Consider the following 24,541-nt stretch of genomic DNA (forward strand, 5'->3'; position numbering starts at 1 on the left):
CAATAATTATTGGCCCTGATGGTCATCCTTTGACTGTCTATCCTTGCATGATTTGTGGGAAGAAGTTTAAGTCGAGAGGTTTTTTGAAAAGACACATGAAAAACCATCCCGAACACCTTGCCAAGAAGAAGTACCACTGTACTGACTGTGATTACACTACCAACAAGAAGATAAGTTTACATAACCACCTGGAGAGCCACAAGCTGACCAGCAAGGCAGAGAAGGCCATTCAATGTGATGAGTGTGGGAAGCATTTTTCTCATGCGGGGGCTTTGTTTACTCACAAAATGGTGCACAAGGAAAAAGGGGCCAACAAAATGCACAAGTGTAAATTCTGTGAATATGAGACAGCTGAACAGGGGTTATTGAATCGCCACCTCTTGGCAGTCCACAGCAAGAACTTTCCTCATATTTGTGTGGAGTGTGGTAAAGGTTTCCGACACCCATCGGAACTCAAAAAGCACATGCGAATCCATACAGGGGAGAAGCCATACCAATGCCAGTACTGCGAATATAGGTCTGCAGACTCTTCCAACTTGAAAACACATATAAAAACAAAGCATAGTAAAGAGATGCCATTCAAGTGTGATATTTGTCTTCTGACTTTCTCAGATACCAAAGAAGTGCAGCAGCATACTCTTGTCCACCAAGAAAACAAAACACACCAGTGTTTGCATTGTGACCACAAGAGTTCAAACTCAAGTGATTTGAAACGACACGTAATTTCAGTTCATACAAAAGACTATCCTCATAAGTGTGAGATGTGCGAGAAAGGCTTTCACAGGCCTTCAGAACTCAAGAAGCATGTGGCTGTCCACAAAGGTAAAAAAATGCACCAATGTAGACATTGTGACTTTAAGATTGCAGACCCATTTGTTCTAAGTCGCCATATTCTCTCAGTTCACACAAAGGATCTTCCATTTAGGTGTAAGAGATGTAGAAAGGGATTTAGGCAACAAAATGAGCTTAAAAAGCATATGAAGACACACAGTGGCAGGAAAGTATATCAGTGTGAGTACTGTGAGTATAGCACTACGGATGCCTCAGGCTTTAAACGGCACGTCATTTCCATTCATACAAAAGACTATCCTCATCGGTGTGAGTACTGCAAGAAAGGCTTCCGAAGACCTTCAGAGAAGAACCAGCACATAATGCGACATCATAAAGAAGTTGGCCTGCCCTAACATTGTGTCTACAAGCTTGTAAAGATGTTGGCCTTGAAGCAGAAAATTCGTTTTTTAAAGCCAGTCTTGTTCACATCCATTACTATACATTGAATTATGCTGTGTAAAAATAGAATTATCGCTTCTAGTCCACTTTTCTTTACATTTTATTCAATAGGGTGTCCTGAATCCTATTCAGTTTCTTTAATAGATGAGAAAAATAGCAACAAGCAAGTTGCTTATAATTTGTGATTCTATACTGAATTTTCAGTCTTAAAAGCTTTACTATTTATTTACATATTTATTCATCTTGATGGTACTCTTCTAAGACAAAATCAGATTGATAACTACAAAAGTAACATTTTTGACCCATTTCTTCCTACACAAACGTTTCACATTGGAGACATCTGCTAACATAAATGGGAGATTTTACTGTCAAGTCCAGTTAGCAAAACGTAATAATTTTTTTGTCTTGCTTAATATTACATGATGATGAAATTTTACATTTGAGCTTCTAGCATTGATTAATATAGGATATTGACTACATTTATGTTTAAATTTCATTTTGTTCAGCAGACAAAATGTACTTCCTTTAATTTTCATTAATAGTGTTTACATCTTTTGTCAGCACAGCAAACTTTTAAAAAGTATTATTGAAAAGTTTTACTTATTTTTGTCTTTTGTTTTCTCTTTGTACTGCTTTGTCTTGCATTGTATTCCAGCACCCGAGACTTACTGCATACTGACTTTTAGTCTTTTAGAGGTAAATTGTGGACTCAGGATTTTTTGAAAGTTGGTGTGTAACTCTAAATCTTGTATATGCATCTTTGTTGCTTATTACATATTTACACACACAAGCACAAATTTTAAACTTATGAAAATTTACAGTAACCTGGAAGATCCAGGGATGCATGAGAGCATTTCATAACTTACTATTCAGAGTTACTAAATTTGAGGTGAAGAATTGAAAAGAAGGACATTAGGAAGAGTGAAAATCTTCTAATACTCTTTGATAGATAAAAATGGAAGGTAAGATGTTTCTAGATAGAATGTTTTCTTACAATTTCAGCTTCATATCATAAATTTTTCCTGGAAAGCTATTTCAGACATAGGTTTCTTAGTTTTTGAGAATCCTGTGAAGGAACTCTTGTCTCACTGCAAAGTAAAGAGGACTAAGGGAAAGTGGTGGTACCATGTAACAGAATGAGAGCTAATTCCAAATTAGCAAATTTATCCTGCTTTTTATTTTACACTGAGTAAAGTTTTAAAAAGACAACAGTTAAGTTGATTTTGATTAGAAGATAAACATACGTAATGAAAATCCGTGGCCTTATTTGGAACATATATCACTTTCCAAATTTTATTGTTTGAGAGTTAATAAGTTATTAAGCAGTTAATAACATGTATGGATATAATATAAAATGAATTCATATAATTAAAAAGAATTTGGTTAATAAGAATTTTGGAGAATGGAAAATACATTTTTAGGTTCCTTAATTTGGCTGTTGGTACCTATGTATTTGGAATATTTTCGGGGATTAGAATTTTTTTTTAAACCACATTACAGCTACCTTCTGGCTTTAGTATGGTGGTGCTTCATTCAACTTACGCTGTCAGGTTTTTATTTTCTCCTTCTGGGCCACCAATTCAAAAGTTACAGGATTAGGAAATATAAATATTTGGTGATTGACAGCCTCTGACATGTTAGATTAATTTGATCTAGTTCTGAAGTGGTTTAGTCATACATGAATTTAAACCTAGTACCAACCAAAACCATATAATGGATTTTGAAAATCTGTTAGGACTTCTTAGCCCTCATACATGTTTCTACCTGATTGTTACTGTCCTTCATTATCTTGTTCTTGATAACTTCAGTTTGTATTTGAGAATCCTTTAAATCTCCTTCCAATTTGTTTTCTCCCTGAAGTAATATAAAAGGAAGTATTTAAGTGAAAGTTTAAGAGTTTTAAAGCACTCCTTAAAATTAATAGTTAGCTATTTATATTTTAAAAATAAACAGAAAGGTAAAGAACAACACTTTACATACTTCATGTTTTTCATATAGTCTGGAGTTATACACAGTTGTTTTGTTTTTAACCACAGTATTGAAACCTTTAAAAGGTAATTAAGCATTTGGTCAAGTAAATATTATAGAACGTTTGTATAAAGACAAACGAAATTGTGCTTAATGTTATATACTGTTATTATTTGCAGGCTGGTTTTAATTCTTAATTTGATTAGCAAAGCTAAAAAAGTGGATGTTGAAGTTGAAAGTTTTAAAGAGGTACAAAATCTTACAATGACATAAATTATTGTTTGGTTGAAAAATAGTGTATTAAATATCGTATGTCCCTTCCACTGTACAAATTGTAAAATACTTAAAATACTATGGAGAATTCATGTAGGAAGTGTGATACTGTTGTAAATGTGTACTTGAGAATAATATGCAAAAATAAAAATGATAATATTTTGCTGTTAATAAATGTTTACTTGTATATGATACCAATACTAAGTTAACTCTTTTTCTTTAAAACATGCAGTTTTAAGTCTTAATAAACATAAAACATAGTGGACTATTTTTATTTCCCCACTTAGTTCATTCTGTACATAAGTGGAACACAAAATGCTTTTTATGTAAATATTGATAACCTTATGAATTTACAAGTAGTATTTCAGAGTACTTGTGCTAATTGAAGAGTCCTTTGCTCAATGTGTTTTTGAAAATCAATTTTTTGTTTTATCTTAATGAAAGATTGTTTGGTTAGCATCTCCACTTGCTGAAATAAATTTTCCTTGCATAGAGCTTTTTTTTTCTTTTTTTTCTTTTGGTTTTTTGTTTTTGTTTTAACAACAAAGCCTCACTCATTTGCCCAGGCTCAAGTGCAGTGGTTTGTGATCTCAACTCACTGCAACCTTGAACTCTCGGGCTCAAGCAGTCCTCCCACCTCAGCCTACATAGTAGCTGGGACTATAGGCATCTACTGTCGTGCCTGGCTAATTTTTTATTTTTTATAGAGATGGGGTTGGGTCTCATTATGTTGCCCACGGTGGTCTCAAACCCCTGGGCTCAAGGAGTCCTCCCGCCTCAGCCTCCCAAAATGGTGCAGTTATAGGCATAGGACAGTGCACTAGGCCTTAAGTGGTTTTTGAGGGCAGTAAGTCCATAGCAGAAGAACCTGCCCTAGTTACGCATTTGTGTGTTACTCCTTTGTATTCAGTTTGGAGATCTTTAGTGTACACACATACTGTGAGATGGGTATTACAACAAAAATTAGAAGCTTGGTAGAAGTTAACGAGGAGTCAAACATTACAGCAAAGAAGACCGAGACTCGTCGAGACGTAAATTTTTGTGGAGGTAAAATTCACATGATAAAAGTCACTATCTTAAAATGTGTAAGTGGCATTTAACACATTCATATGTTTCCATCACCTCTCTTCAGTTGCAAAACACCTTTGATAAAGATTCTGCAGTTCTTCAACTCTAGGAACATGTGTTTGTTTAGTGGTTCAAACAGTAAATAATTAAAGCCACTAAAATGTTTAAAAAATATATATGGTGAATGTCACTGGCCAGAGTCGTAAGCCAGGTAAGATCATGAATAACTTAGTTGTCTTAGAAAACCTAAAAATATATCCAATCAGGCCTGTGATTTCACCTAAGATAATTTACTGACTGGTTTTCTGGCAATGTCAATGTCAATTTTATTATTTTTTATTTTTATTATTTTTTAACTCCTCAGGAATTCTAGGATTTTTGTAAAGAAAAGCATTATGACCAATATCTTAAAGGTATGATATTTTGAAGCTGGGCCAGGTCAGCATCAGCATTACTTGAATCTTTTTAGATACATAAAATCTTGGGCTCACCCTAGACCTACTACATAAAAAAATTGTACATAGGCACCAGCAGTCAGGTTGGCTTTACTGTGAAAAGAAAAAAAAAAATTCCCATTTTAATCATTTTATTTATTTATTTTGAGACAGTCTTGCTCTGTCGCCCAGGCTGGAGTGCAGTGGCCAGATCTCAGCTCACTGCAAGCACCACCTCCCAGGTTTATACCATTCTCCTGCCTCAGCCTCCCAAGTAGCTGGGACTACAGGCGCCCGCCACCGCGCCCGGCTAGTTTTTTGTAGTTTTTAGTAGAGAGGGGGTTTCACCATGTTAGCCAGGATGGTCTCGATCTCCTGACCTCGGGATCCGCCTGTCTTGGCCTCCCAAAGTGCTGGGATTACAGGCTTGAGCCACCGCGCCCGGCCCATTTTAATCATTTTAAGTGTATACAATTAATAGTACTAAGAATATTTACATGGTTGTGAATGTTTCTTAAGTTTCATATTTGAAACTCAATGTTCATTAAACAACTCTCTCCACTGCCGCCCAGGCCCTGGTAACCATTATTCTAGTTTGTTTCCATGAATTTGACTACTTTATTAGAATCATACAGTTTGTGTGTGTGTGTGTGTGTGTGACTGGCTTATATCACTTAGCAGCCTTTCCTCAATTTTAGAGAAAAAGTTTTCAGCCTTTCACCATCAAATAAGGTGTTAGCTGTGGGCTTTTAAAAATAATTGCTGGCTGGGCATGGTGGCTCCCACCTGTAATCCCAGCACATTGGGAGTTTGGGTAGATCACCTGAGGTCAGGAGTTTGAAACCAGCCTGGCCAACATGGTGACATGCCGTCTGTACTAAAAATACAAAAATAACGGCGTGGTGGCAGATGGCTGTAACTCCAGCTACTCGGGAGGCTGAGGCAGGAGAATTGCTTGAACCCAGGTATCAGAGGTGGCAGTGAGCCGAGATCATGCCACTTCCCTCCAGCCTGAGCAAAAGAGCGAGACTCCATCTCAAAAATAAATAAAATTGCCCTGGGTAGTCATGGTGGTTTATACCTATAATCCCGGCACTTTAAGAGGCTGAGGCAGGTAGATGACTTAAGGTCAGGAGTTTGAGACCAGCCTGGCCAACATAATGAAACTAGGTCTCTACTAAAAATACAAAAATGAGCTGGGCATCTGGCACATTTCTGTAATCCTAGCTACTCAAGAAGCTGAAGAATGAGAATCACTTGAACGTGGGAGGAGGTTGTTGCAGTAAGGTGAGATTGCACCACTGCACTCCAGCCTGGGTGACAGAGCAAGACTCCATCTCAAAATAAATAAATAAAAATAATTGCCCTCATTATGTTGAGGGTTCCCCCTTCTTGCCTAAGTGTATTTTATAACGAAAAGGTGTGGAATCTTGTCACATGCTTTTTAATGTAAATTGAAATGATCATGTAGCTTTTGTCCTTTGTTTTTGTTAACGTGATGTATTAAAAGGTATTGTTGAACCATTCTTAAAATCCAGTAAAATCTTACTGGTCATGGTATATAATCAGTTTTTTGTTTTTGTTGTTGTTGTTGTTGTTGTTTTGAGAGCGATTTTTTTCTGTGTTGCCCAGGCTGGAGTGCAATGGCGTGATCTTAGCTCACTGCAACCTCCGCCTCTTGGGTTGGAGAGATTCTCCTGCCTCACTCAGCTTGCCAAGTAACTGGGCTTACAGACATCTGCTACCACTCCCAGCTAATTTTTGTATTTTTAATAGAGATAAGATTTCACATGTTGTCCAGGCTGGTCTTGAACTCTTGACTTCAGGTGATCCATCTGCTTTGACCTTCCAAAGTGCTAGGATTATAGGATTATAAGCCATGGCACCTGGCCTATGTAATTTTTTTTTTTTTTTTTGGAGACAGAGTCTTGCTGTCGCCCAGGCTGGAGTACAATGATGTGATCTTGGCTCACTGCAACCTCCGCCTCCCAAGGTCAAGTGATTCTCCTTACTCAGCCTCTCAAGTAGCTGGATTACAGGCACATGCCACTGCATCTTGGCCACCACACTTGGCTAATTTTTGTATTTTTAGTAGAGGCAGGGTTTCACCATGGTGGGCAGGCTGGTCTCGAACTCCTGACCTCAAATGATCCACCCACTTTGGCCTCCCAAAATGCTGGGATTACAAGCGTGTAATCCCAGCCTATAATCCTTATAAGGTGCTGTTAAATTCAACCTGTTTGTATTTTACTGATAATTTTTGCATAGATTTTCATTAGTGATATTGATCTGTGATTTTCTTTTTGTCTTTATGTGTTTTTTTTAAATTAATGTTTTTTGGATGCAGGGTCTTGCTGTGTTGCCCAGGCTGTAGTGCAGTTGTACGATCGCAGCTGACTGTAACCTTGAACCGCTGGGTTCAAACTGTCGTGCCATCTGAATAGCTAGGACTGCTAGTGCACACTACCATGCCTAACTAACTTTTTACAAATTTTTTGTAGAGACATGGTTTCCCTAAGTTGCCCAGACTTGTCACGAACTTCTGGACTCAAGCAATCCCTGTCTTAATCTCCCAAGATGCTGGGAATATAGGCATAAGCCACCATACCTAGCCTTGTGTATGTCTTTATCTGGTTTTGACAGCAATGTAATACTGGCATCTTTATATGAATTTCAGAGTGCTTCCTTCTTTAGGATTATTAATTTTTTTATTTTAAAAAATTTTCATTTTTATCTTAGATTCAGATGTACTAGTACAGGTTTGCTATAAGGGTGTATGTGTAGTGTTGAGGTTTGGGCTTCTTTTGATCCCATCAGCCACATAGTTAAGATAATACCCAATAGGAAGTTTCTCAACGCTTGCCCCACTCCTTTACTCCCTTCTTTTGGAGACTTTAGTATGTGTTGTTTCCATCTTTATGTTCATATTAACCCAAGATTTAGTTCCCACTTACATGTGACAATTGGTTTTCTGTTTCTGCATTAGTTTCCTTATGATAATGGCCTCCAGCTGCAACCATGTTGCTACAAAGGACATTATTTCATTCTTTATTGTGCCTGCATAAAATTATTTTTAAACTTTGATAGACTTCTCCAGTGAAGCCATCTTACTGTGGGCTGTTCTTTGCTCAGATTTTTATTTCTGATTCAATCTTACTAGTTACTGGTTTGTTCAGATTTTCTACTTCTTCCTTATATACTCATGGTAGGTTGTGTGTTTCTAGCAATGTATTATTATTATTATTATTATTTTATTTTATTTTATTTTTTTAAAGACAGAATCTCACTCGGTCATCCAGGCTAGAGTACAGTGGCACTATCTCTGCTTACTGCAACCTCTGGCTCCCGGACTCAAGTGATTCTTCTGCCTCAGCCTCCCGAGTAACTGGGATTACAGGTGTGCGTCACCACACCAGGGTAATTTTTTATATTTTTAGTAGAGATGTGGTTTTACCATGTTGGCCAGGCTGGTCTCAAACCTACCTGAGGTGATCCACCCGCTTTGGCCTCCCAGATCACTGGGATTACAGGTGTGAGCAACTACACCCAGCCTATTCCTTCTGATTTATCCAACTCCTTGGTGTACATTTTATTCATTGTATTCTCTTTACTCCTTTTCATTTCTGTGGCATCACTTGTAATTACTGTTCTTTCATTTCTAAATTCAGTTATTTCAGTCTTTTTCTTAATGTAGGCAAAATTTGCCAATGTTATTCATCTTTTCAAAATATGAATTCAGTTTTGTTGATTTTTCTACTATTAAGCTTCTTTTTTCTTGAGATGGAGTCTCGCTCTGTCACTTGGGTTGGAGTGCAGTGGCGTGATCTCGGCTCACTGCAAGCTCTACGTTTCAGGTTCACATCATTCTCCTGCCTAAGCCTCAGAGTAGGGGGACTACAGGTGCCCACCACCACACCCAGCTAATTTTTTTTTGTTGTATTTTTAGTACAGACAGGGTTTCACCATATTAGCCAGGATGGTCTCGATCTCCTGATCTCATGATCTACCCGCCTCGGCCTCCCAAAGTGCTGGGATTACAGGCGTGAGCCATTGCGCCTGGCCACATATTTTTAAATAACATATAATAGTTATACATATTTTCGAGTACATGTGATATTGTTGGGTAGTTGGTTTGAGGTCTTTCTTCTTTTTTGATACATGTATTTACAGCTGTAAATTTACCTGTCTGTGACTACTTTGATTGTATCTCATGTTGTGTGTACCATACGTCCTGCTTTCATTTTAGTGTGTGTCAAGGTAATTTTCCTTGTAGCTTCTTTTGATTCATTGGTTGTGTGGTTTTGTTTTTGACACTGCCTTTTGGTCTGTTGCCTAGGCTGGCCTTCAACTCCAGGGCTCAAGAGCTCTTACTTCCAACTCAGCCTCCCAAGTAGCTGGAACTACAAGTGAGTGCTATTGTGCCGGGTTTTCCATTGGTTAACAGTTTGTTGCTTAGTTTCCATACATTTGTAATTTTCCAGTTTTCCCATTTCTCTTGATTTTTAGTGCATCATATTGTGCTCAGAAAATGCACTTTGTATAATCTGTGTGTGTGTGTGTGTGTGATTTTTTTTTTCGAGACAGAGTCTGGCTCTGTCGCCCAGTCTGGAGTGCAGTGGCCGGATCTCTGCTCACTGCAAGCTCCGCCTCCCGGGTTTACAGCCATTCTCCTGCTTCAGCCTCCGGAGTAGCTGGGACTACAGGCGGCCGCCACCATGCCTGGCTAGTTTTTTGTATTTTTTTGGTAGAGACGGGGTTTCACCGTGTTAGCCAGATGGTCTTGATCTCCTGACCTCATGATTCGCCCGCCTCAGTATATTCTGCTGTGGTTGTGTGGAATGTTCTCTATGTGTCTGGTATGTCCAACTCGTGTACAGCATTTTACTAGTCCTGTTTCTCCATTGGTTTTCTATTTGATTTCTCTACCCATTATTTAAAGTGGGCGAATGATGCCTCCTATGTTATTGTCCTTGTTTCTTGTTTTTATTTCTGTCAATATTTTTATCACATAGTTAAGAGCTCTGATATTTAGTGTAGATATATTTATAATTGTTATTATCTTTTCTTTTAATTTTTATTTTAAGTTCACGTGCAGGTTTATTACATAGGTAGACTTGTTTCACAGCGGTTTGTTGTACAGATTATTTCATCACCCAGACATTAAGTCTAGTACCTATTACTTGTTTTTCCTGATGCTTTCCCTATTCCCACTCTCCATCCTCTGTAGGCCCCAGTGTGTATTGTTCTCCTCTATGTGCCGGTGCGCTCTCATCATTTAGCTCCCACTTATAAGTGAGGACATACAGTATTCGGTTTTCTGTTGCTGTGTTAGTTAAGAATGATGGCCTCCAACTCCATCCATGGTCCTGCAAAGGACATGATCCTGTTGTTGTTTTTTGTTTGTTTGTTTTTGTTTTTCTTTTAAGATGGAGTCTCGCTCTATTGCCCAGGCTGGAGTGCAGTGACACAGCCTCAGCTCACCATAACCTCCACCTCCTGGATTCCGGTAATTCTCCTGCCTCAGCCTCCCGAGTAGCTGGGACTACAGGCGCCCGCCACCACACCCGCCTAATTTTTTGTATTTTTAGTAGAGACGGGGTTTTACCATGTTGTACAGGCTAGTCTTGAACTCCTGACTTTGTGATCCACCCGCCTTGGCCTCCCAAAGTGCTGGGATTACAGGCATGAGCCACTGCACCCAGCCTGATCCCGTTCTTTTTTTATGGCTGTATAGTATTCCATGGTGTGTATGTGCCACATTTTCTTTATTCAGTCTACTATTGGTGGACATTTAGGTTGATTGCATGTGTTTGCTATTGTGAAAAGTGCTGCAGTGAACATACACATGCTTGTGTCTTTATGACAGAAGGATTTACATTTCTTTGGGTACATACCCAGTAATGAGATTGCTGGGTCGAATGGTAGTTGTGCTTTTCCTTTTATGAGAAATCACCACACTGGTTTCCACAATGGCTGACTTAATTTACACTCACACCAACAGTGTATGGGTGTGTCATTTTCTCCACAACCTTGCCAGCATCTATTGACTTCTTAATCATAGCCATTCTGACTGGTGTGACTGGTATCTCACTGTGGTTTTGATTTGCATTTCTCTAATGATTAGTGATGTTGAATTTTTTCTCCCATGTTTGTTGACTGAATACATGTTTTCTTTAGAAAAATATCTGTTCATGTCCTTTGCTTGCTTTATTTATTTATTTATCTTTTTGAGACAGAGTCTTGCCCTGTCAGCCAGGCTTGAGTGCAGTGGCGGGATCTCGCATGCAGGCACCCGCCAACAGGCCCGGCTAATTTTTTTTTGTATTTTTAGTAGAGACAGGGTTTCACTGTGTTAGTCAGGATGGTCTCGATCTCCTGACCTCGTGATCCACCCGCCTCGGCCTCCCAGAGTGCTGGGATTACAGGCGTGAGCCACTGTGCCCGGCTCTTTGCTTACTTTTTAATGGGGTTGTTTTCTTGTTTAAAGTTTCTTATAGAGCTGGATATTACACCTTTGTCAGATATATAGTTTGCAAAAATTTTCTCCCATTTTGTAGGTTGTCTGCTTACTTAATAGTTTATTTTGCTGTGAAGAAACTGTTTAATTAGTTCTCATTTGTCAATTTTTGCTTTTGCTGCATTTGCTTTTGTTGTCTTTTTCACGAAACCTTTGCCCATTCCTACATCCAGAATGGTATTGCCTAGGCTGTCTTCTAGGGTTTTTACCGTTTTGGGTTTTATATGTAAACCTTTAATTCATCTTGACTTGAGTTTTGTGTATGGTGTAAAGGAAGGGTTTCCATCTTCTACATATGGCTAATCAGTTATCCCAGCACCATATATTGCATAGAGAGTACTTTTTCCATGCCTTGTTTTTGTCAGCTTAGTTGGAGATCAGATAGTTGTAGGTGTGTGGCCTTATTTCTGGGATATCTATTCTGTTCCATTGATCTATGTATCTGTTTTTGTAGAATTACCATGCTGTTTTAGTTACTGTAGTCCTGTAGTATGGTTTGAAGTCAGGTAATGTGATGCCTCCAGCTTTGTTCTTTTTGCTTAGGATTGCCTTGGCTATTCAGGCTCTCTTGTGGTTTCATATGAATTTAATTTTTTTTTTTCAAGTCTGTAAAGAATGTCATCGGTAGTTTGATAGGAATAGCATTGAATCTATAAATTGCTTTGGACATTATGGCCATTTTAACAATATTCATCTTTATCCATGAGCATGGATTATTCTTCCACTTATGTCATCTCTGATTTCGTTGAGCACTGGTTTGTAATTATCCTTGTAGAGATCTTTCACTTCCATGGTTAGCTGTATTCCTAGGTATTTCATTCTTTCATGGCAGTTGTGAATGGAATCATGTTCCTGATTTGGATGTTGTTGGTGTACAGGAATGCTAGCAGTTTCTGTACATTGACCCTGTATCCTAAGATTTTGCTAAAGCTGTTTATCAGCTTTTGGGCCAAGAGTATGAGGTTTTCTAGATTTAGGATTATGCTGTCCGCAAACAGGGATAGTTTGACTTCCTCTCTTCCTATTTGGATGCCCTTTATTTCTTTCTCTTGGCCGACTGCCCTGGCCAGAACTTCCAATACTATGTTGAATAAGAGTGATGAGAGAGGGCCTCCTTGTCTTGTGCCAGTTTTCAAGGGAAATTCTTTTAACTTTTGTCCATTCAGTATGATGTTGGCTGTGGGCTGGTCATAGATGGCTCTTGTTATTTTGGGTTGTGTTTCTTTAATACCTAGTTCATTAGGAGCTTTTAACATGAAGTGGTATTGAATTTTATAGAAGCCTTTTCTGCATCTATTGAGATGATCTTGTAGTTTTTGTCTCTATTTCTGTTTATAGGATAATCCACATTTTTTAAATTTGTATCTGTTCAACCAACGTTGCTTCCCAGAGGATAAACCCTACTTGATTATAGTTGACTAATTAGCTTTTTTATCTACTGCTGGATTCAGTTTGCCAGTATTTTGCTACGGATTTTTGCATTGACATTCATCAAGAATGATATCAGCCTGAAATTTTTTTTGTTAGTTGTGTCTCTGCCAGGTTTTGGTATCAGGATGATGATGGTCTCATAGAATGAGCTAGGGAGGATTCCCTCTTCCTCAATTTTTTTGGAATAGTTTCAGCAGGAATGGTACCAGCTCTTCTTTCTTACATCCACTAGAATTCAGCTGTGAATCCATCTTGTCCTGGGCTCTTTTTGGTTGGTGGGCTATTTATTACTGATTCAATTTTAAACATTTTAAATATCTTCTTGTTGAATTGACCCTTTTATTATTATATAACATTTTTTGCCTCTTTGAATGGTTTTTTTGCATGAAGTCTATTTTATCTGTTATTGTAGTCATTCCTGCTCTTTTTGGTTACTATTGCCTGATTATCTTTTTTCATCATTTCACCTTCAGCCTACGTATGTCATTAGATCTAAGATAGACGACATATAGTTAGATTCTGTTTTGTTTTGTTCTTTTATAGCCAATTTATAGTCTCCAATGTTACGATGTTATTTTATTTCTTCTGAGAAATTATTTTGAGACAGAGTCTCTCAATCTCTCTCTCTCTCTCTTTTTTTTTTTTTTTTTTTTGGTGAGATGGAGTCTTGTTCTATCACCCAAGCTAGAGTGCAGTGGCGTGATCTTGGCTCACTGCAATCTCCTACTCCTGGGTTCAAGTGATTCTTGTGCCTCAGCCTCCTGAGGGGCTGGGATTACAGTTGTGTGCCACCACACGCAGCTAATTTTTACATTTTTAGTAGAGATTGGGTTTTGCTACAATGGCCAGGCTAGTCTCCTGGCCTCAAATGATCCATCTGCCTGGACCTCTTCAGGTGCTAGGATTACAGGCCTGAGCACCTGCACCCAGACACTCCAATGTTATTTTTAGATTTCAATCTATTTACATTTAAATTAGATTATAATAGGGGAAGGATTTACTATTGCCATTTTGTTAATTATTTTCTGTTTAGCTTTTTTGTTCCTGCTTAAGTCTTAGTGCCTTCCTTTGTGTTTAGTTTTTTTTTTTTGGTAGGGATTCCCTGCTCATTTCTTTTGTGCATATTGTGGATATATTATGTTTGCAATATTATCATTGCAATTAAATATCTTAAAGTTTATAACATTCTATTTTAAATTGATATAACTTAACTTCAGTCACATATATGTGCCTCTTTAGCTGTAACCTCCCTACTTGGTTATGTTTATTCATTAACATAAATTTATAGTTACTTTTTCTTTTTTTAATTTAACTTCCATACAAGAATTAAAAGTGAATCAATGCACTAAAATTATAACAAACCAGATGACTGTATTTTTCTACATATTTACCTTTACTAGAATCCTTATATTTTCATATTGCTCTTTAGCATCCTTTTTTTTCAAATTTGGACTTTCTTTAGCAATTATTGAAGAGCAGTTCTTACAGTAATTAACTCTTGCAGCTTTTATATGGGAAACTTTTATATTTTACTCATTTTTGACGAATAGTTTGCGAGATACAGTTAATTTGGTTGGCAGTTTTAAAATTTCAGCACTTTAAATGTGTCATCCCACTCCCTTCTGGCCTGCAATGTTTCTGTTGAGAAATTACTCATAGTCCAGTAACTCTTCCTGTCCCTTCTTGATTTTACTTGGCATGGCTTGCTATAGTTTCTCAGCTGGTCTTGAGAGCTCTTACAAAGGTATTGTAGTCTTCAGTTTCTTCTTAACTTGGTGTCTCTGGTGGAATGAGGGCCTGGAAAGTTCTAGTATACCATCTTATGGACGTCATTCTTTGCTGTTAGGCAGGCATAATTCATTTGCCAACATTTTTCCTACCAATAAGCCCAGCGATCTGATTTAACAAGTCCTTTGTTAAGGACGTTATTCTTATGCACTCTCAAGTTTGTGAATCTTTACTAAAAAGAGCACTTTAAGGAAGTTACAAAATAATTATGCAACATATTGTGTTTTATGTGAAAAATCATAGAACTAAACCAAACCAGAAACTCACAGGTTGGATGCAGTGGCTCATACTGATAATCCCAGCACTTTGGGAGGCCAAGGAGGGCGGATTACCTGAGGTCAGGAGTTTCAGACCAGCCTGGCCAACATAATGAAACCCTGTCTCTACCAAAAATACAAAAAAAGTAGCCAGGTATGGTGATGTGCACCTGTAGTCCCAGCTACTCCGGAGGCTGAGACAGGAGAGTCTCTTGAACCCAGGAGGTGGAGGTTGCAGTGAGCAGAGATTGAGCCACTGTACTCCAGCCTGGGACACAAAGTGAGACTGTATCTCAAAAAAAAAAAAAAAAAAAAAAAAAAAAAAAAAAGCAGTGCAAGTAAAGCAGGGCCTAAATAGTTCACATTCATACTTTTATGTAAGCTTTTTACAGGGCAGGTGTTCATTCAATAAGTATACTTTTTAATGCACCTGTAAATAATGTGCATTTCATAAATCTTGTGTGGTCTCCCATGAGTTAAATTCTTCAAAGGTAAATATAATTCAGAAGCAGAGTCAACAAGTAAAACTTGAAAGGCTGGCAAAAGTGTGGTGTGAGTAACTGAATGAGTATTTTGTTTTTTAGAATTAACTGCCCCAGGGGTAGTTGATGTAGTCATGTTAGAAATACAATTTTTCCACACTTAGTAGCTACTAGATAGTCAAACTTAAGTTGGTCTCATGGATTTTGTTTTATTACACATATATGGTTTTGCTCATAAAATTTTGTTTAATATAGGCTTCCTGTTATGTTTTGATATCTGCTCTTATTTCTAAATAAATTTCTACCCTATTTTAGCATATGTGTTTGAATATTGGTAAATGATAGATGACATGACATGTATATATATGTTTCTGTGTATGTATGTGTCCATATATATATGTTTGGGGATTCAGGTATTCATGCATGGATATACACAAGAAATACATACAGACAAAGCTGCTTAAACTAAATCCCCAACATACTACCAGCTGGAAGTGTTGCAGCTCTTTGAGCAGGTTGGCATTTCTGCTACCAATGAAGTATTATCTATGTTGCCTGGAGGTATGACATCTATACTTATTCAGATTTTAAAACCATTTTTTGCATCTTATGAGGTTAAAATACTTTGTAAATTATTGAAGTTTTAGGTCACAACAATAACAACTTTTTAGTTTTGTTTTGGATTGAGATAGGACCTTGGTCTGTTATGGAGGCTGGAGTGCAGTGGAGTCATCATGGCTCACTGCAGCTTTGACCTCCCAGGCTTGAGAGATCCTCTCACCTCAGCATCCTGAGTAGCTGGTTATGTTGGCTAATTTATTATTATTTTTAAGAAGTTTTTTTTGTAGAAATGGGGGTCTCACTATGTTTCTCAGGCTGATCTCAAGTGATCCTCATAACTCGGCCTTTCAAAGTGCTGGGATTACAGACGTGAGCCACCATGAAATGTGTTTTTCCTTGTTTGTGTTTATTTTTCCCTGTCAACTGAAAGTCAGCTTATGGTATGGTAAATACATAGGTTTCTATTCTGTTCCCTTGGTCAGTGTATCTGTTTATATGCTGTGTCATGCTGCTTTGATTAATAGAGCGTTGTAACATATTTTGGGTTCTTTTCTTGGTTTCTCATTAAACTTTGTTTTAATGGTTCTTAAAATGCTGTGACAGATTTTTATTCAAGTTGTTTTAATTAAATAGTATTGGTGGCCGGGCGCGGTGGCTTAAGCCTGTAATCCCAGCACTTTGGGAGGCCGAGGCGGGCGGATCACAAGGTCAGGAGATCGAGACCACAGTGAAACCCCGTCTCTACTAAAAATACAGAAAATTAGCCGGGCGCGGTGGCAGGCGCCTGTAGTCCTAGCTACTCAGGAGGCTGAGGCAGGAGAATGGCGTGAACCCAGGAGGCGGAGCTTGCAGTGAGCCGAGATCGCGCCACTGCACTCCAGCCTGGGCAACAGCGTGAGACTCCGTCTCAAAAATAAATAAATAAATAAATAAATAGTATTGGTTTTTAAACCCAGTAACTGAAAACTGCCATATGCAAAAAAGAAAAAAAAAAATCAACAACAAACAACACTCCCCCTACCAGTGGCCCATAAGACACTCTACTTTCCTTCTAAAGTTTTATGATGCATTATTTTCATTAATGATTCTTTTACTATTAAACTTAAATGGCCAATTGAAACAAACAGTTCTGAGACTATTCTTCCACCACTGATTAAAACTGGGGTAGCAAATATTAAGGATAACATTCATTTAGCCTTCTGAGATTTTGGGGAAGAATTGGTGACCTTGCTAGCTCCAGCAGCCCTCTTGTCCACTGCTTTGATGATACACATAGCAACTGTCTGTCTCATATCATGAACAGCAAAATGACCCAGAGGATAGCTAGAGAAAGTCCACATTCACAGGGGCTTGTCAGCAACCCTATCAAGAATGGCAGCATTGCCACACTTCAATATATATAAGTTCATGTCATCAGTGAATAGAGACAGTTTCACTTCTTTCCTTCTAGTTTAGATGAGATGTATTTGCTTTTTACTTGACTGCTCTGGCTATCACATCCAGTACTGTAGTGAATAAGAGGTGTGAGAGTAGACATCCTTGTCTCATTCCTGATCTTAGGGGAAAAGCTTCTGAGTATAATGTGGCTGCAAGTTGGTAATATATATGGCTTTTATTGTGTTGAGTTACACACCTAATTTGTGGAGATCTTTATTATAAAAAGATGTGGAATATTGTCGAAGCCTGTCTGCATCTATTGAGCTGATCATATGGTTTTGTCCTTCATTCTGTTAATGTTATATATCACATATATTCGTGTGTATATATTAAACCATTCTTGCATCCCAGGGATAAATCTCGATTGATCATGGCAAATGATTCTTTTAATGTGCTGTCTTTTAGTCTGCTAGCATTTGGTTGACAGTTTGCATCCATGTTTATCAGGAGTATTGGTCTGTTATTTTCTTTCCTTGTGATATTCTTATCTGGCTTGGATATTAGGGTAATTCTAGACTTAAAAAATAAGTTTGGAAGTATTCCGTCTTCTTTAATTTTTTGGAAGGGGTTGACAAGGGATTGGCATTAGTTTTTCTTAAATTATGTGGTAGAATTCACCAAGAAGCCATCAAATCTTGTGATTTGCTATGATGAAAGACTTTTTTGTTTTTTGAGACAGGGTCTTGCTCTGTCACCCACACTGGAGTGAAGTGGTGAGATCACTGCTCACCACAACCTTGATGATGGGAGAGTTTTATTACTGATTCAGTTTGCTTACTCATAATTTGGTTTGTTCATTTTTTATTTCTTCATGATCATCTTTGATAGGTTTTATATTTCTATAAATTTGTTCATTTCTTCTATGTTACCTCATTGTTTGGTATAAAATTTGTTGGTTTGTAATAGTTCATAATCTTTGTACCTTTGTGATATCAGCTGTAATATCTCCTCTCTTGTTTCTGATTTGATTTGAGTCTTTAATTTTTTTCTTAGTGTAAAGATTTATCAATTTTGCCTATTTTTCAGTAAGTTAAATCTCAGTTTTGTTAATCTTTTAAAATGTTTTTGTAGTCCTACTTTATTTCTCTTCTGATCTTTCTGCTCTTCTTTCTGCTAACTTTTGGCTTATATTGTTCTTACTTTTCTAATTTATTGAGGTATAACAGTAGGTTCTTATTTGAGATCTTCCTTCTTTTATGATGTAGGTTATCCTTCCTTACACATGATCTAACAATTCCAGTTCTGGGTATTTATCCAAGGAAATTGAAATCAGCATGTAGAAGAATTATCTGCACTTCCATGTTCACTGCAATCATTATTCACAATAGCTAAGATATAAAATCAACTTAAATGTCCATTAACAAATAAAGGAGTACAGAAAATGTGGTATATCTACACAAGGAAATACTATTAAGCCTTTAACAAAAGGAACTTCTGGCATTTGTGACAGCATAAATAAACCTACTAGCTATTATATTAAAAGAAATAAGTTAGGTACAAAAAGACATACTGCAGATATTCACTTATATGTGCAAATATTAAAAATTAAACCTATCAAAGCAGAGAATATAATTGGCTTGCGGTAGGAGCATATAAGCAATGGGCAGACATTGGTCAAGGGCACAAAGTATTTATTTAGATAAGAGAAATAAGTGTAAGTAATAAATTTTATAGTATGATAACTGTTGTTAATAATGATGTATACTTTAAAATTGCTAAAAGTAGATTTTAAATGTTCTCATAAAAAGAGTATATATATATACTGACTTAAAGAGTATATATATACTATACTTAAAAAGAGTATATATAATACTTACATACGTGTAAGTATGTGAGGTGATGGATATGTTAATAAGCTTAATTTTTCTACAACATGCACATATATGAAAGCATCATTTTATACTCCATTAATATGTATATTTATTTTTAACTTGTCAAGTAAGAAAAGTTTTATAGATCTACTGCACAACAGTGTGAATACAGTTAACACTAGTGAACTGTACACTTAGAAATTAGTAAAATGTTAAATTTTTGTTTCCCACAATTAAAAATACTACAAAGAATTTAATTTTTCGTTAACCATTCAGTAAGTGAAAACTTTCCTCTATTGGACTAGAAAGTTGGAAGTATTTCTATGAAGTACTTTTAGGTCCAGTAATCTTTAAATCCTGGCACACAGGATTCTGCCGAGGTAGTTTATACAGGGTTCAGTACAATGAAACAGTAAGGTGGTCGCAGATAGTTATAGTATGATAGGAGAAAATAATCCTACATGTGCACACTAGCCATATCGGTTGCTTTTTTTTTCTTGGTTTATTATTTTTTCTTACTCTTTTTTTTTTTTTTAACTGGCAGCAGGCTTTTGATCACTTTGGCATATTAGATTTGTGGATAGTATTCATTTTAAAATGTATAATGTGGGAAAAATGTATAAACATTAATACTTTTCAGTATGTTGTTTTATAAATATGAAAATTGAGGCTACCAGTTAAAGTCATATAGTTAGTGGTTGATATTATGGTAAAGCCACATTCTTTATTTCCCCCAACTTTAGACCTCCTATTTTTATCTGACACTTAGAAGCAAATTACTTTGTGTGACAATATTCCACATGTACACTGTGAAAGTTGTCAGATTAAAAATGTATAATCCCAGCACTTTGGGAGGCCCAGACGGGCGGATCACGAGGTCAGGAGATTCAGACCATCCTGGCTAACACAGTGAAACCCCGTCTCTACTAAAAAAAATACAAAAAACTAGCCGGGCGAGGTGGTGGGCGCCTGTAGTCCCAGCTACTCGGGAGGCTGAGGCAGGAGAATGGCATGAACCCAGGAGGTGGAGCTTGCAGTGAGCTGAGATCCGGCCACTGCACTCCAGCCTGGGTGACGAGCGAGACACCCTCTCAAAAAAAAAAAAAAAAAAAAAAAAAAAGGAGTCCCTAATGTTAAAAAAGAAAATCCTAACAAATGGAGCCAGGAAAGGCCAGGAATACAGCGTTCTCATACTGGTATGCCTGACAGCAAAGAAGACTCTACAAAACTCTACAGCCTTGCAGAGAGGCATCACAAACTTTTAGCCCATTTAAGTGGTCTTATTTAAACTAATTTCAAGCCTGTTTAAACTACTATGCAGAATCCTGGGTATGAGGATTTAAAGGTTACTGGACCAAGTGATTGTTAGTATCACTATTAGTCTGTTCTCACACTGCTATAAAGAAATATCTGAAACTGGGTAATTTATAAAGAAAAGAGGTTTGATTGACTTACAGTTCTGCAGGCTCTACAGGAAGCATGGGCGTATGTGCTTCTGGGGAGGCTGCAGGGAGCTTTCATTCATGGCAGGAGGCAAAGCAGATACAAGTGTCTCACATAGCTGGAGCAGGATCCAGAGAGAGGGGAAAATGGCATACACTTTTAAACAACCATATCTCAGGAGAGCTCACTATCACAATGACAGCACCCAAGGGGGATTGTGAGCAACTGCCCATGATCCAGTCACCCCCAACCAGGCCCCTGCTTCAATACTGAAGATTTCAATTCAGTGGGAGATTTGGGTAGGAACACAGATTGCAACCATACCACAAACTTATAAAAAATATTTCCACAAGACATCTGCCCAGCAACTGCCTATTCAGCTAATTTTGTTTTTTTAGTAGAGACAGAGTTTCTCCATATTGGTCATGCCAGTCTCAAGCTCCCGACCTCAGGTCATCTGCCTGCCTCGGCCTCCCAAAGTGCTGGGATTACAGGTGTGAGCCACCACACCCTGCAAAATAAAAACTATGTAAACTGGACAAAATTAGAAACCTCTGAGTACCTCAGACTGGCATTATGTTTGTTACTTTTCTTTTTGACTTACCCACACATCTGTTTTATTGATCTTTGTAGCCAGGGATAGTTATTTCATAACAACTATGTAATCCTCCCCATTTAGTACTTTAAAATTCCTTTGTCTTCCTTTACTGCTCTGAACGTGCACCTAGTTTACTACAGCTTGTGCATACTTTGTAATGTTCCTTTTCCAAATAAACACCTTTTCTTTTAAAGAGTCTCTCTATTTGTTTTTAAGGTTTACAATACAATACGTTGCATTTTAGAACATTGGTAAATAGTACGCAGAAATTTTGCAAAAAGGAAAAGTTGAATTTGAACTCCTGGCCTCAAGTGATCCATCTGCCTTGGCTTCCAAAAGTTCTGGGATTACAGCATGTGCCACTGTGCCAGAGGTGCCCATCTAAATCACTGCTATTTAACAGTGTACTGGAAATTTAAGGCAGGTCAATTAGGCAAGGGAAAAAAAAAACCACACATCCAAATTGTAAAAGATTAATGAAATTATCTTAATTTGCTGATGACATGAACCTTTATGTTGAAAACAAAGATTATACAAATACACAAACTATTACATTCAATACATACAAAAAAGTCATATTTTCATATATTGTCACTGAATAATATGAAAAGGAAATTGAGAAAATAATCCCATTGAAAATAGAATCCAAAAGAATAAAATACTTCAGAATACCTTTTTTTTTTTTTTAAACGGAGTTTTGCTCTTGTTGCCCAAGCTGGAGTGCATGGTACAATCTTGGCTCACTGCAACCTCCGCCTCCTGGATTCAAGAGATTCTCCTGCCTCAGGAGAATCTGGGAGTAGCTGGGATTATAGGCTTGTGCCACCATGCCCAGCTAATTTTGTTTTTTTAGTAGAGACAGAGTTTCTCCATATTGGTCATGCCAGTCTCAAGCTCCCGACCTCAGGTCATCTGCCTGCCTCGGCCTCCCAAAGTGCTGGGATTACAGGTGTGAGCCACCACACCCTGCAAAATAAAAACTATGTAAACTGGACAAAATTAGAAACCTCTGAGTACCTAAAAACACTACCAACAGAGTGAAAAGGCAACACACAAATAGGGAAAATATCTGTCAATCATACGTCTGATAAACTAATATCCAGAATATATAAATAACTCCTACAACTCAACAAGAAAAAGCAGTTAAAAATAGGTTAAGGATTTGAGTGGACATTTCTCACCAAAGAAGATATACAAATCATCAATAAAAACATGAAAAGATTCTCAACATCATTGTCCATTAGGAAAATGCAAATTAAAACTACAAGCAGATACCATTTCATACAAATTAATACTTACTTTCAAGAGAAAGTAAGTATTGGGAAAAATGTGGAGAAAACGGACATTATGAATTGCTAGTGAAAATACAAAATAGTGCAACTGATGTGGAAAATGATTCTGTAATTCCAACATTACATATATACCCCAAATAATTGAAAGCCTGGCTCACAGATATTTGGATATAAATATTTATGGCAATAGTATGCACAACTGCAAAAGGTGGAAACAATTCACATTTCAATTAAGAGATGAATAGACAAACAAAATATGAAATATACTTATAATGGAATATTATTCAGCCTTAAAAATAGAATAAAATTCTGACATGCTACAACTGCACTTACAGGAAAAACACTGTGTTAAGTAAAATAAGCCAGACATAAAAGAACAAATACAGTATGATTCCATCTATATGAAGTCCTTGGAATAGTCAAATTCAGGGTGACAGTAAGTAGGTGATGGTTGCCAGGACTGTGGGGAGGGGAGAATAGGGAGAAGTTGTTTTAATAGGTATAGAGTTTCTGTTTTACAAGATAAAGTTCTAGAGACAGGTTACATCAACAATGTGAAGGCATTTAAGTACTGAATTGTACACTTAAAAATGATTATGGTGGAAAATTTTGTTATGAGCACTTTATCACAATAATAATTTTAAAAGGCCCAATTTTCTTTCTAAGTAGACTAACGACGAGAAATACCATCCAATGGAATTATTTAGAAGAACTCGGCTGCTGTAAGAGTTTCTTGTTACTTTGTTTCTGTTTCCTAGTACTGACTGTTAGCTTTGAGACTGACTTTTGCACTCCTTCTAACAGTCAGAATTAGTCATAATGACTGTCTAGTATCAGCTAGATACTCACCTTTCGCCTCTCTTAGGGTTTCCAAGATGAATGTGTCCATAGATTTAGATTCACCCACTCTGCTTCCATCTTGGTTCTGCTGGACTTCTCTATTGTGAAGGTAAATAGCTTGTTGTTTCTTGCTGATGAACCAGGAAATGTAAGAAAAACAAGTAAAGAGAAAAACAAGTCCTTCTCTGACCGGGCTGACTCACTCCAAAGTCCAGCTGGAGCTATGATAACATTACCTGCAAGGCCAGGCAGCGGCCCTGAAGAAATGGGTTCCAAAAGCAGGGACAAGAAAAACAAGTTCTTATCAGTCTCCTCCTGAAATTCTGTGCCCATGCCATCATTCTTTGTGCTGCTCCTGTAACAATTTTTGTAACTATTTCTGCAAGTTTGCAAGGATTTTGTAAGGTCCTGTTTTTCCCATCTGTGCAGGATGCTAAAGGTCACAAGACATGCCTGAGTTCCAACACCTGTCACAGTTTGATTAACTGCATTTGTTCTGCTTCTGTAAGCTTGCTTTCCCTGCCTCACAAGTTTGGCGCCACTGGCTAGCCAACCCCCTTTGGTTGCATGAATAAAAGTCAAGCCCTGTCTTTGTTCACTGCTCAGCCTCTGGATATTAATCTGCTGAGCTAGTGGCCACCTAAATAAAATCCTCCTGTTCCCCTCATTGGTCTCTCTGGTCTCCAGATTCCAGCCACATTTTGGTGAGCCAGCCAGGATTGAAGATGGCAGGTTTGCTGTATCCTTTGCCTGTGGGTCTAGGGCCCCAGCAAAGGAGACAGGGGTAGGGGAGACCCATGACTCCAGGCATGCTATCCGGCGAACTTCAACCCAGAAGGCAGATCAGCTCTCCCACAACCTGCTGCTGCTCTCTGACAGCACAACGGAATTTAAGGACAATTCCAGTGACAACGTGCTACAGGACCATGATAAGGTTTGGGCCCGAGGCAAGACCTGTCCCGTAAGGACAGAAGAGGAGCCTCATCACTTCCTGGGGTGTACCTATTAATCTGACCTAGGACACAAGAGAGGTTCACAAAGTTGGAAGAAACCTACACCCCAAATGACCCAGGACGCAAGAGTGGCTCACTAAATTGGTTAAAAAAGGAAA

At 37.7% G+C, this 24,541-nt stretch overlaps 1 protein-coding gene and 1 long non-coding RNA gene across 6 annotated transcripts in view; one reads left to right on the plus strand and one right to left on the minus strand.

Annotated features, from left to right (window-relative positions):
- The window catches only part of LOC139361003 (zinc finger protein Y-linked), a 48,187-nt gene extending 44,510 nt beyond the window's left edge, over positions 1 to 3,677 (plus strand). For 3 of the 5 annotated variants that reach the window (XM_071089512.1, XM_071089513.1, XM_071089511.1), the window contains exon 7: positions 1 to 3,677. In XM_071089512.1, coding sequence (XP_070945613.1) covers positions 1 to 1,184 — 1,184 coding nt within the window. In that variant the 3' untranslated portion in view covers positions 1,185 to 3,677. The other 2 variants (XM_071089509.1, XM_071089510.1) reach the window with 1 other exon arrangement.
- On the minus strand, positions 2,965 to 23,674 carry LOC139361004 (uncharacterized). The gene is made up of 3 exons (XR_011618581.1): positions 23,440 to 23,674; positions 20,713 to 20,818; positions 2,965 to 3,084 (listed from the first exon to the last, which is right to left on the minus strand). It is a non-coding gene; the product is annotated as an uncharacterized lncRNA (long non-coding RNA).
- Between the last annotated feature and the right edge of the window lie 867 nt (positions 23,675 to 24,541).

Source organism: Macaca nemestrina, chromosome Y (assembly GCF_043159975.1).
Source record: "Macaca nemestrina isolate mMacNem1 chromosome Y, mMacNem.hap1, whole genome shotgun sequence".
Classification (NCBI taxonomy): Eukaryota; Metazoa; Chordata; class Mammalia; order Primates; family Cercopithecidae; genus Macaca; species Macaca nemestrina.